Below are 12,186 nucleotides of genomic sequence, written 5' to 3'. Positions count from 1 at the left end.
TATATATATATATATATATATATATATATATATATATATATATATATATATATCAATATAGAATATCAAAATATTTTATGAAAAATATAAGTTAAATAAAATATCTTACTCATCTTAGAGGCTAAACGTTCCTTTTGAGCTTTATATTAAAATTTTATTTCTGTAATTTTTTTCTAAATAGCATTTTACCAGCTTTCCAAAATTACCGAATAATTTACCGTAATTTACCGAATAAAGTTAGCGTCAGACTGGGTGATTTCCACTTCTACCCACAACAGAATAGGATTCTACAAACAACGAAAATCGATTCTAAAACAGATATTTACGTGTCGGGACTCTGGTCGGTGTCGGATTCCTCCAGCTCAGCTTTATTCCGCTTCTTCTCGTAAATTAAGATGATGGCGCACAGAACGACGACCTCCGCGCAAATGCCTAAAAAGGGCCAGAGCGCGGCGAGCTTGTCCTTGACCCTGAGGAATGTCTCGGCCTCCGACGAGTGTTCCGGAACGGGATCGGACCAGTTGTACGACACTCTGCAGATAATGTTACCGCGATCGTTCATCTCGATACTGTCGACAATTAGGATGGCGCCGTTGATACCCCTCTCCACGTCCCTGACGATCTTAACGCGGTCTTTGCTGCGCGTGTAATTTTGATCGCCAAAAGTCCATAATATCTTTATGCCGGGACTCTGCTTCCCGCCGCATACCAAATGCAGCTTCTCGCCCTCCACTACACTGGTAGATTCCGCCAAATGTGCGATTGGCCTCGCTAAAATTTTAGAACACCGAATATATAAAGAGATAGAGACCATGTGTCTTTTTCAACGCGCTAATCTTCTTTCCCGATTTTTTTCTTTTCTTCTAAAAACCCTTCCAATAGGAAATAGATAAAGATATATATAACGCGTGATCAGATGCGTATATCTGACAAGAGACTATATCTCGATTTGTTAGTGGAAATTCTTGAAATCAGTAAAAATTAGCAGCATTAAATATAAATTAAAGAAGAAAGCAAAACCGTATTTTCAGCACTGAATTATCGATGACTTATACAGTCAATTGCATTTAGATAAACATTTATATCCAATTCAGTCCCAACCAGTAGATCCACATATTTTGAAAGAAATAAAAACAAATAAAATAAAGAAAAAATAAACAATTGTGAGTACTGAAATTATTTATATATATATAAATTATTTATATATATATATATATATATATATATATATATATATATATTTAATATTTATAAATGATAAAAATAAATAAATAATAAAAAAAAACAAAATGTGTGGCACAAGCTCCTTTGTATCCCCAAAAATATAATTCCAAATTTCTTGGAACCTATGACCTATACAGTCCTGCTTTTTTCTTTGATTTACTTTTTTATATTTCAATCTTGATCGATTTCAAGGATTTTCACTAACCTGTCGTACAAACCGAGATGGCTCCTTATGAAACGAGTGTGTTGTCATTAGACGTAATTATGCAAAATCAAAGTAGAATAGTTGCGCTCGAGTACTCACGTACGACTCTGTACTCCGTTGTGGAATTGGATACTTTGCAAGTGTAATTTCCATAAACCTCCTCGACGTCTTTCAAAATTTCCAAAGTGCCGGTCTCGTTATCAATCTTGAGGATATCTTCATTGCCGCCTAATGTCGTAATTACCGGTGTCTTCTCCTTCAGCCATTGCGTTCTATCACCGGCGCTTCTGTTTGTGCATTCGAGCACCAAAGGTATGTCCTTGGGCGTAAGTACTTTAATCTTAATATCTGCATCAAACAAGATGTTGTGTCTTTCGGCGCTGCATGCTATAAATATCGTCGCTCGCGAACAAATCGTCAAGACGAATGTGCGTGCATACACTTTCTTTCTGTTTAATAATTTACTTGCAATCGTGAGTGAAACGACCGTGAGGATTTTCGAAACATGCGTGCGTTCTTTTGCGTTGCTTGAAAGTTTTGCGTGCGATTAAAATTCCCGTCTTATGACACGAAAGGATTTGTTTGCAACCTAATCCACTGAACGCTCGAGCATTTTATAATGCAGGAGTGACGGCGGCAACTATTGCAGCTATACTTAGAACGTCGTCCCAAATATTCTGTAATAATATCTAAGAATCACGGCAACACACCGAAGACACACGGAGGCAATTCGATCTGCTGCTGCTGCTGCTGAATAAGTTCATTGACATCCACGCAAATTTCCCGCGCGTCATTTCGTTAAATTATGAAATATTTGCGCAGTCCACTGATTTTTCAGCACGAGTATTGTACATTGAGCACGTCTCGTTTATCAGAAGATAAATGAGATATACCTCGTGCTGTCTCATGACGTAAAAATATCACACAAGACATCGATTATCTCGGCCGATTAGATACGCCCGAGTCGCAATTAATTTCTTGATTAATTATCAATTTTTACGTTCCACAAATTTGCTTATTAGAAGTTGGAACAACATTCGAGCTTTCTCTTTCATATTTTGGTAAAGATTTAGTGAAGTTTCATATTTTAGTAAAAATAAAATTATACTACTGTGTCCAAAAAGTAAGACCAATTTAAAATTTTTTTTTAAATCTTTATTTATTATTCCAAATCTATTTCGTCGCCTTCAAAGTAATCCCCCTCAGACACAATACACTTATGCCAACGTTTTTTCCAACCCCCGAAACAGTTGTTAAAGTCGATTTCCGGAATGGCCTTCAATGCTTTCTTCAATTCAGCTTGTATCTCTTCAATCGAGTCAAAACGGTGTTCTCGGAGCGGTTTTTTGAGTTTAGGAAATAGCCAGAAGTCACACGGTGCTAAATCAGGTAAATATGGTGGTTGTGGAACGATATGGGTCGAATTTTTAGCGAAATGGTCTCGAAGAATGCAGTGTGAGATGACGCATTATGCAAAAACCAAGAGTTGCCTTTCCATAATTCCGGCCTCTTTTTGCGAATAGCTTCACGCAAACGACGCATAATTTGACACAGATGTCTGTCACAGTGCTACCAATTTAGAAAAAAAAAATTTCTGACATTCGATATACCCGCGCAATTTAACTTGAAAATTGGTCTTACTTTTTGGACACAGTAGTATATGATATATCTAATATCTGGAGAGAGGAAATTAGTAATCACAAAAAAAGCATAATATTCACTGACTTAAAAGTGGCGACAATTTTTAGTATATTCATACTCTCTTAAAGTGAATCAATGAAACATCATTGAAAACAGTGAATGTACACTGATTTGCAGTTGAGTATAGCACTGAAACTGCTCAGTGCTATATTTATAACTGATATCAGTGACTATTTACTGATTCACTCACTTTAAGGCTCCTGTTCTCTCGCATTGTCTATCTCTTTTTTAATGACGTTAGAAGCGAGAAAATGTATGCGAAATTCTTGCGAAATACGTTGAAATAAAAATATATATCCATAAAGTAACACTTGCAATCGATTAAACAAATTTATAAGATATTCCGTGCACTCCCCTTTTGCTCTAACAATCAAATTATAATAAGATGAAGTGTATGTCACATTAATTTACGACAAATTATTGATTATTAAAGCAAAAGAGGAATGCACGGAATATTTCACAGATTTATTTAATCGATTGCAAGTGTCACCTTATAGATATAACTTTTTATTTCAACGTATTTCCCAAGAATTTTTGGCATGCATTTTCTCGCTTCTGACCTCATTAAAAAGAGATAGATAATTCTAGGGGCCAGAAGCCTTAAGAGAATGTCAAGTAAGAAGAACTGCAAATGAAAAGTCTCGAGTGTGAAACTCGACGAGCAAATCGAGAGTTCGTGCATGCACGTAATCGTGTTCGACTATCAGTTCTCAAAATTATCAGGTGTCGTAGAAAATATGTTAGATGTAGGCCACGTATCTGTACACAGGCCATACTACTTGACTTATTAATTTAACCGATAATCAATGTCCAGCTATTTGTCAAGCAGAATCTGTAATAAACACGTGTGTGTGCAAAAAAAAGCAAGAGATAATGGGACATCGTATCGCGTAACATGTAATTGCTGGATGTTTACTAAATTCAATTATCTCAATGGGAACGGCGATAATCGCCACGTAATAAACGAAACCGACGCAGGCGCGCAGAGAGTGTCGCAGAGAAAAAGATTCGCAGGGAATTCTGTCGGTGGCAGAATTCGACCGAGATCGATTGTCGTTGTCGTTAGTCGCAGGCTACGAACCGAAATTTATCGAGAGATGGAAGGACTCCGCACTGTCGCTTATGCACTTGTAATCTCCATCGTGATTCTCCGTTGCTTGGGACGCCGAGAGCTTACTGCTGCTAGAGCCACTCTTTGAGAGAACGACCAGCTGACCGCTGGACAGCTCGGGTTCCAACGTCTGGCCGTTTCTGGTCCATCTAATGAGATCATCGTCCTTCAAGTCGTTGCACTCGATACTCCAAGGATGACCCTCGTGCACGGTCGGCAGCCCCGAATACGTCACTTTTATCAAACAAGAAGACAGAGTTGAGAGAAGATAGAGTTTGTGAGAGTATCAAAGAGCGAGAGCGAACGAGCGAGCGAGCGAGCGAGAGAAAGAGAGAGAGAGATACTACGATAAGGATCGATATTGTTCCACCCTTAATCTAATTAAGCTAATCAACTTAGTGGTCATTATATTAATTTCTTGTTGGAGGCAAGATTCGAGATAAAAGCAGGGAGTAACGATACACTTGAGATTTATGGGTTAATAATGTCGAACAACTAGAAATATTCTCTGAAAGAAATCGCGCTCGAGTAACATTCTACCAAGCGATTGTCGCGACGTGCTGTTCATACAACGACATAATTTGTTATCGTTCACAGAACTCGAGCTTCCAGCTTTCGACATGTTTCAAGGAAAATTCAATTCGCGGTTATCTCCGTGCTTTACAGTCACGTAAAGCATACTAGTGTTCGCATAAATGGATAACCTTGGTTAAGGCGATCTTCGAAAATGCTTCGCAAAGTTGAGCTAATAGTCAAGGTGATGGATGTTTTGCGCTCTTATCAAATAAGTGCGCTGGTATAAGTGCGCAAATAAGTACACTATGTGTCATTAACTTCCGCAATTTCAGATATACATTATATGTTTCAACAGTAGGTGTAGCTTGCATGTTACGCAACTCTCCTTCATTCCGTCTGAAGTAAAAGTCAACTGTCCCACCATGCTTCTCGATTAAACGAAATAATTTAGTCAGAATTGCATGATTCACGCGACAGCTGCATACGACTGATCGATTTTGAACGCGACAATGAGGACTTGGGTGGCGGATCTCGCGAATAATTTGAATATCAATCATGCTCGAGGAGCGCGTGTTTACGCATGTTTACGTCAGCATGGTCAATAAAAAGTTCTTCCACTCTTACGTCATCGGTCGGCAGAGTGTGGGTGACCACACAAACAGAATATCGACCTCCTCGTGCACGATCAGACGGCAGTCTCCTAAGAAGTCTTCATAGAGCAATAGGCCGGAATTCTTCCGCGAGAAACAATTAACGCTAATCCAGCTCAGTGCCTCCAACGGTTCAAGACGGTCATAATTACTTCCAGCGGTTTCTCTTTTTGACTTCTTCGGTGGTGATTCAAAATTACTGCGCGTTCCCTTCGGAAAGCGGTTCCTTTTTTAAGTAAGCATATCTGTAGAGAGACTTCCTTTTTCCCTTTATTACTCCTTTTATTTCAAAGAAAATAAATTTTGGAGATTAAATACTATTAACTCCTTGAATATATACCCAAAAACGTTCGTAGTAAAATATTAAATTCTTCTTGATTTATTTAAATCATTGTATTTTTTTAATATAAAACAAGTACAGAGGAAAATTATTAATTTCTCAAGATTTCTTACTGCTATTTTCTTTGAAAACACGTGCGCAAGGAGAATTAGCCTTAACCCGCAAATTGCTGCGGATATTTTCAAAGAAAATAACAATAAAGAATTCTGAAAAACAGAATATATCTCACTGTCATTCGTATTTGTTATATAAGTTAAAAAACTAGTTTAACCCTCTGCTGCCCAAATTAATTTATCACGTTTATAACATTTTTTATGTACATGGAATATTTGTAACTAAAGTACTCGACACATATAAAATGAAATTTTACTTTTCTAATTTTTTCTTTCCCAAAATACTTTGTGACTCTGAAGTCATGTTAGGCAGTTACTATTGCCGCCAATATACTGAAAAAAGGCAGCCATATTATGACTCTCACATCACACTGATTAAGACAGGAACAATATTCATGTTGGAGATAAATAATGATGACTGAATTGTGACTTCAGAGTCACACAGTGAGAGTCGAAGGTTAAATAAATCAAAAGAAATTTAATATTTTACCATGAAACTTCTTTACACGTTAAATAATAACGATTTTCAGAACTCTTTATTGCTATTTTCTTTGAAAATATCCGCAGCAATTTGCGAGTTAAGGCTAATATATCCTCGTTGCGCACGTTGTGTTTTCAAAGAAAATAGCAGTAAGAAATGTTGAGAAATTAATAATTTACCTCTGTATTTGTTTTGAATTAAAAAAATACAATGGTTTAAGTAAATCAAGAGGAATTTAATATCATTTTTTAACGTGCATTTTTTTTAAATTACTTTTGTTCGTTAACGTGGAACGAATTAACATTAATTTTCCACAAAAATTGCTTCCTCGCCACGTGAATCCATTTTCCCATTCGTCGGAACGATTACACCTAATCACGCGATTGTCAGAAAACGCGTGAGTGTATCTTACCAAAAATATACACAAATAGTGAGAGCTGCGTGGCACGAACGAACGGTTTATATAAACTCTCCTCTCGACAGCAGTTCTGCGTGTTGATGACAAGTCAGCAGAATTACCGATATGATGACGTACGCGCATGTGAGCGTGTGTTGGTTACGCGTATGTCACGGCGGCTACACACAATGACGGTAGTAACAAAGTTGCGGCATGGAATGCCGGCCAAAATGTGAGTCACAGAACGCGAATCATTATTCGAGTCGCGAGAGGGACAGCTCGGCAGGAGAACCGAAGTCTTCATGGCGTTATTACTGCTGATTGCGGAGAACGAATATCGTGCAAAACAAGACGTACTTCCGCGACCGAATTGCGAGTTGGCGGTAATAACTGACGCCTGATAAAAGGGCCGCACGTTGAACGGAGACTCGCAGGAGTGAATAACTCATTCACGGCGTTAACGTAACCCAATTAACGCGTAATCCTTTAATTCCGCCTCTCTCATTCTTATTCCGATATTCGAGTAACAGACAACTGGAACGATGATTTGAACATCACTGGATCTTCGTGGTGAAAAGAGTACGCTGTTTTGTCGCGGAATACGCGAGTCCCTCACCTTTCGATAACCTTGGTCAACAGGTTTTTGTCACGTGGTATTTCTGGCTTGTCTCTCTTACGCACGGAGAAAAATAATTTTGCTCTTTTAGTAAAATCGTCCTTGTTACTGCATATTCGTAGTGACATCAAAAAAATTTAGTTGACGTAACTAATTTTACAAATTATTCGTTATCAGAGCAGAAGTAGTTTCGTTGCCAGGATAGAAGAAATTTGTTGAGTGTATTTGTTCTAAGAATCATGTTAATTTGCTACTGATGCAAAATAATGTATCCTTAGCAAATTTATTTAAATATTAAACTGCAACTGCTTATATAAATCATGGTTCTTATAGCAAAATAATTTGTAGATTCAGCAAATTATATCCAGTAGATAGTGATTAGTACTCTTAGCAAATCTTTTTGTTGTCCATATAATAACAAAAAAATTTTGTTAGACCAGCAGAAAATTTGCTGGGCCAGCAAATTATTTTTCTTTGTATCTTTAAGAATTTCTCCGTCACTCAGTTCTTTTCGCGACGGTCATCTAAGACTTAATGCATTGCATATGAAACATTTTGCGCAATTCGTAATTAAATTCTAAATTTTTCTAAATTTAAATTCTAAATTAATTGAAATGCTATCAATATTAAGTATCTTCTATAAAAAGTTCCTCTGTTTAAGCGGCATGTTTATGTACCATCAATCAGAACATATTAACTGTTACTAGTTAGAATATCTTCAAAGTCAAAAACAAAGTTAACAGATTTTTGTGTGGATATTCTATATAATTTTAAATTAAAAAAAGCGTCTTATGGCACTTTTTTCTGAGTAATTTCAAAGATCTGAAGATTAACTTTGATTTTTGCCTTGAAGATATCCCAAATGACTTTTCTCCAATCAGGAACAAGATATAATAAAAACTGATATAAAATATTTTTATTTTTGTTTTTTTGAAAAGAGATACGCTACTAAATACGACAGCTAAATACAACAGAAAACCACTAGCTTCTACAGTTTAAATTAAATATATCATGCTTATCAGGCGCACGATATGATAAAAACTGACATAACTGATATAACTGATTTTTTATTTTTCAAGCAGACATACTATAGCCAGACATAGCAGAAAATAATTAGCTTTTGTATTTTAAATTAAATAAGCTATGTCTATGTGTATACAGAGTCTGACAATTATTGACCTCGACAAATTAAACAGAAAATTCCTCTATTATTTCGCAAACAATCACGTAAAATTTTGAGTCATTAATTAATCAAAGAAGATTGATCAATGATCGTTCGCGATACGGTAGATAAGCTGTGATAACAACACCTGAGAGCCTACTACGGTTCTGTATGAGAAGGGAAAAGTGAGCGAATTCACTAGATGTTGAGACCAATGAGATTATAAATATTCTAATAAATTCGCTCACTTTTCGTATTTTCACTTCTCAGAACCGTAATAGGCCTCGTGTATGTAGGTTAAATCAAACTGGACAAAGAAGTCCTCTATCATTTTGCAAATGGCTACGTAGATTTTAGTTATTAGTTAAAAATATCGATGCTCTATCGGGCACAATCATATGTCAATTTTCTTTAATTAATAATCCAAAATCTGCGTGATCATTTGCAAAATAATAGAGAACTTTTCGGTTCATTCTGAGCTAATATACAAGCCATAACAGCAGACATCGTCATCATGCCTCATCGCGCATGATTACTCAATCTTCTCTAAATCTTTTCAAAATTTTACGTGATTGTTTACGAAATAAATGAGGAATCTTTGTGTTCAGTTAGATGTTAGATGCTATTTATCTACAGAACGGATGTATCAATAATTGTCAAACTTCCCGTATAGAAAAATCGATTCTCTTAAAACTTAACGATCCCGTTCAAGTAAAATTTTTTTCTTTATAAAATATTCTCAAAAGACACTTCTGATGAAGAGTCCTGTAGTCCGAATAGAACTGACTAAAAAATACGATTTTCTGAATATGCATAATTATGTGCTTTCATGTTTATTTGCTTACAAATTTGCTATAGAATTTAATAAATCTTATAACCATCACAATGAACATGTAAGTCTCTTGTGTTTGTGCTTTAAGATGACACCGATAAAAAGTTAAAGGAATAAAACTCATTCTCATTTTTCCATGAAAAACTACACAATTTTGTACGTCAACGATTCTACCCAGCACACAATCGCCATATTAATCCTTTCACCGGAAAAATCATTGTTTCACAAGTTGAAGCGAAGAATACAGCTCTATCTCAGATAGATCTACTCTCTTAAAGAGAATCAGTGAGTAGTCACTGATATTAGTTATAATTATAGCACTGAGCAGTTTTGGTGCTATACTTATAACTGCAAATCAGTGTATATTCGTTGCTTTCAATGATGTTTCACTGATTCACTTTAAGAGAGTATAGCACCATATCGATGGAATCATTAATTCGTCAATATAAAAAATTGAGGAGGACTCAAAATTAACATACATGATTATGTATACACTGGATCTTAAGGATTAAAAATCACACCACTGGAAGAACCCCGGAAGACAGAGAAACATCTATCTGTACTTTTTGATTCGGTGCACAAAATACTATGTATATATCACACAATTTGAACTTTGTGACAAAAAAGAAGCTCGTTTCTGTAGACCAACGTAATTAATGGAATCACTTCCACGCGAAAGACGCCGCCTCGTCGCGTAAGCGCGCCTGTCTCATTTCACCCACATACTAATACAAGGTGAAAGAGATTTACGAGAGCGCGAGCGTGTGGTTTATTATGCTACACACTCGATACGCCGTTCGGGCATTAGAGGCGCGCTCGCGCGGAATTACGCGGTTTCTATCGAATTCCGTGCATATACAGGGTGTCTCAGACTCTCCTTCTCATATTAAGTGAGAATGTAGAACGGGTTGAGGTGAACATAAAAGTCCTATACCGTTTTGCGATATTTGCAATAATAGTCGAGATATTAATTAAAAAAGATTGGCGAATGATCACGCGCGATATGGTACATGAGCAGTGGCGCCGTCTGCCGTTGTATACTTATACATTAAGTCAAACTAAACAAAAAAGTCCTCTACCATTTTGTAAATAACCACATAGATTTTTAGATATTAATTAAAGAAAATTTATGCATTATGATACACAATCATATGTGTAACAATTTTCTTTAATATCTAAAAATCTATGTAGTCATTTGCAAAATGGTAGAGGACTTTTTCGTTCAGTTTGACTTGATGTATAAATATACAACGGCAGACAGCGCCACTGCAGCTCATCTACCATATCGCGCGTGATCATTCGCCAATCCTTTTTAATTAATATCTCGACTATTATTGCGAATATCGCAAAACGGTATAGGACTTCTATGTTCACCTCAAGCCGTTCTATATTCCCACTTAATGTGAGAAGGAGAGTCCAGGACACCCTATATACACACGCGACAGGATCGCGTGTATCCCGGCCGGCTCGATTTCACGGCGAATCGATTGCCCCACGTCCGAAAGCATTGGCTCTGGCACTTCGACACCTGACGCGAATTCCCGAGTGGTGATCAGTCGAGCGCAAATGCTTGCGGGTTCAACATCTGTGCACGTTTCCGAGGCCTTTGCGAGATCCAACGAAGAAAGCGCACGTGTTTCGCGCGAGGGGGAACCCAACTCTAATGCACACGTATACATATCCCGTTAACTGTCATCAGTCAATAGTCAAGATCGGCCGGCCGGTCTGCCTGTCTGTCTGGCGTGGGCGTGCGTAAACGCGCGGCTTACTTGGCGCTTTTCGTTTGCCAGGCGAAGCCTGCTGCGCAAAGGGAATTGTCCAACGGACTGACACGGCGTCAAATGCGAATTGGCGGGGCACGGTGACTCTAGGGAAAATCAATAAACTACGAATGTGTTATTTTAAGCTTTCCACACGCGGCTGAAAATCCACGCGGCGCTTGCGACCAACGACGAGATACCAGCGAAGGATACATAACGTGTCGGCCCTGAACCTTTCGTCATCGGCGCACACATCTCCCTGTCAATGGAGAATTCGGAAAATCACTTTGTCAGGACGATCAATTGGATCTCGTGCGAGTGCGACTTGATGAGACATTCGTACTTTCTAAGTGTCTAAGTTTCCTAGAGGGGAATCTCACTCAAAATGAGTGAAAAGTGGCAGTATTTTCCTTCGAGCGACAGTTAAAATATTGCCATGTGAAATAGCAAAAATGAATCTTTTACTCGAGTTTAGAGCGAATTCTGATTCGATATGAGCGAATGTTTCAACCGAAACTTTGTGGATATGTTGCAGTAACAGTGGAGTATCAGATTCACTCTTCAAATTCGAGTGGAAATATTCACTTGACGATTCAGAGTGGAAAATCACTCGAATTCGAGTGTGTGACCAAGTATGTGTGGTCATTCTATTTCCAGTAAAATTTTACTCCAAAAAATTTTAAAACGTTAAGGTTCTTGACCCCTCGCATTGTCTATCTCTTTTTAATGACGTCAAAAGCGGGGAAATGTATGCTAAAAATTCTTGCGAAATATATTAAAATAAAAATATATATCCATAAAGTAACACTTGTAATCGATTAAAAAATTTAAGATATTCCGTGCACTCTTCTTTTGCTCGAATCAATAATTTGTCGTAAATTAACGTGACATACAATTCAACCTATTTCTTCACCTATTTCTATTCAGATTAATTTACAATAAATTATTGATTGTTAGAGCAAAAATGGAATGCACGGAATATCTTACAAATTTGTTTAATCAATTGCAAATGTTACTTTATGGATATACAGAGTAGGCCATTTTAATTTATCTAGAATATTTCGAAAACTAAGATCAG

The 12,186-nt window shown here is 37.1% G+C and overlaps 1 protein-coding gene across 1 annotated transcript in view; it reads right to left on the bottom strand.

The window, feature by feature from the left end:
* Positions 1 to 12,186, bottom strand: part of LOC116844222 (basigin) — a 32,121-nt gene that overhangs the window by 3,421 nt on the left and 16,514 nt on the right. The window contains exons 2-4 of the mRNA XM_032815452.1: positions 4,212 to 4,475; positions 1,529 to 1,777; positions 327 to 771 (exon numbers count right to left, since the gene is read on the bottom strand). Of these exons, the coding sequence (XP_032671343.1) occupies positions 327 to 771; positions 1,529 to 1,777; positions 4,212 to 4,475 (958 nt within the window). The remainder of the gene's footprint in view (positions 1 to 326; positions 772 to 1,528; positions 1,778 to 4,211; positions 4,476 to 12,186) is intronic.

Source organism: Odontomachus brunneus, unplaced genomic scaffold, assembly GCF_010583005.1.
Source record: "Odontomachus brunneus isolate Ranch 3 - 2012 unplaced genomic scaffold, Obru_v1 Obru_scaffold_040, whole genome shotgun sequence".
Lineage (NCBI taxonomy): Eukaryota > Metazoa > Arthropoda > Insecta > Hymenoptera > Formicidae > Odontomachus > Odontomachus brunneus.
The sequence above is the reverse complement of the archived record's forward strand: the minus strand, read 5'-3'. Positions and strand labels throughout refer to the sequence as shown.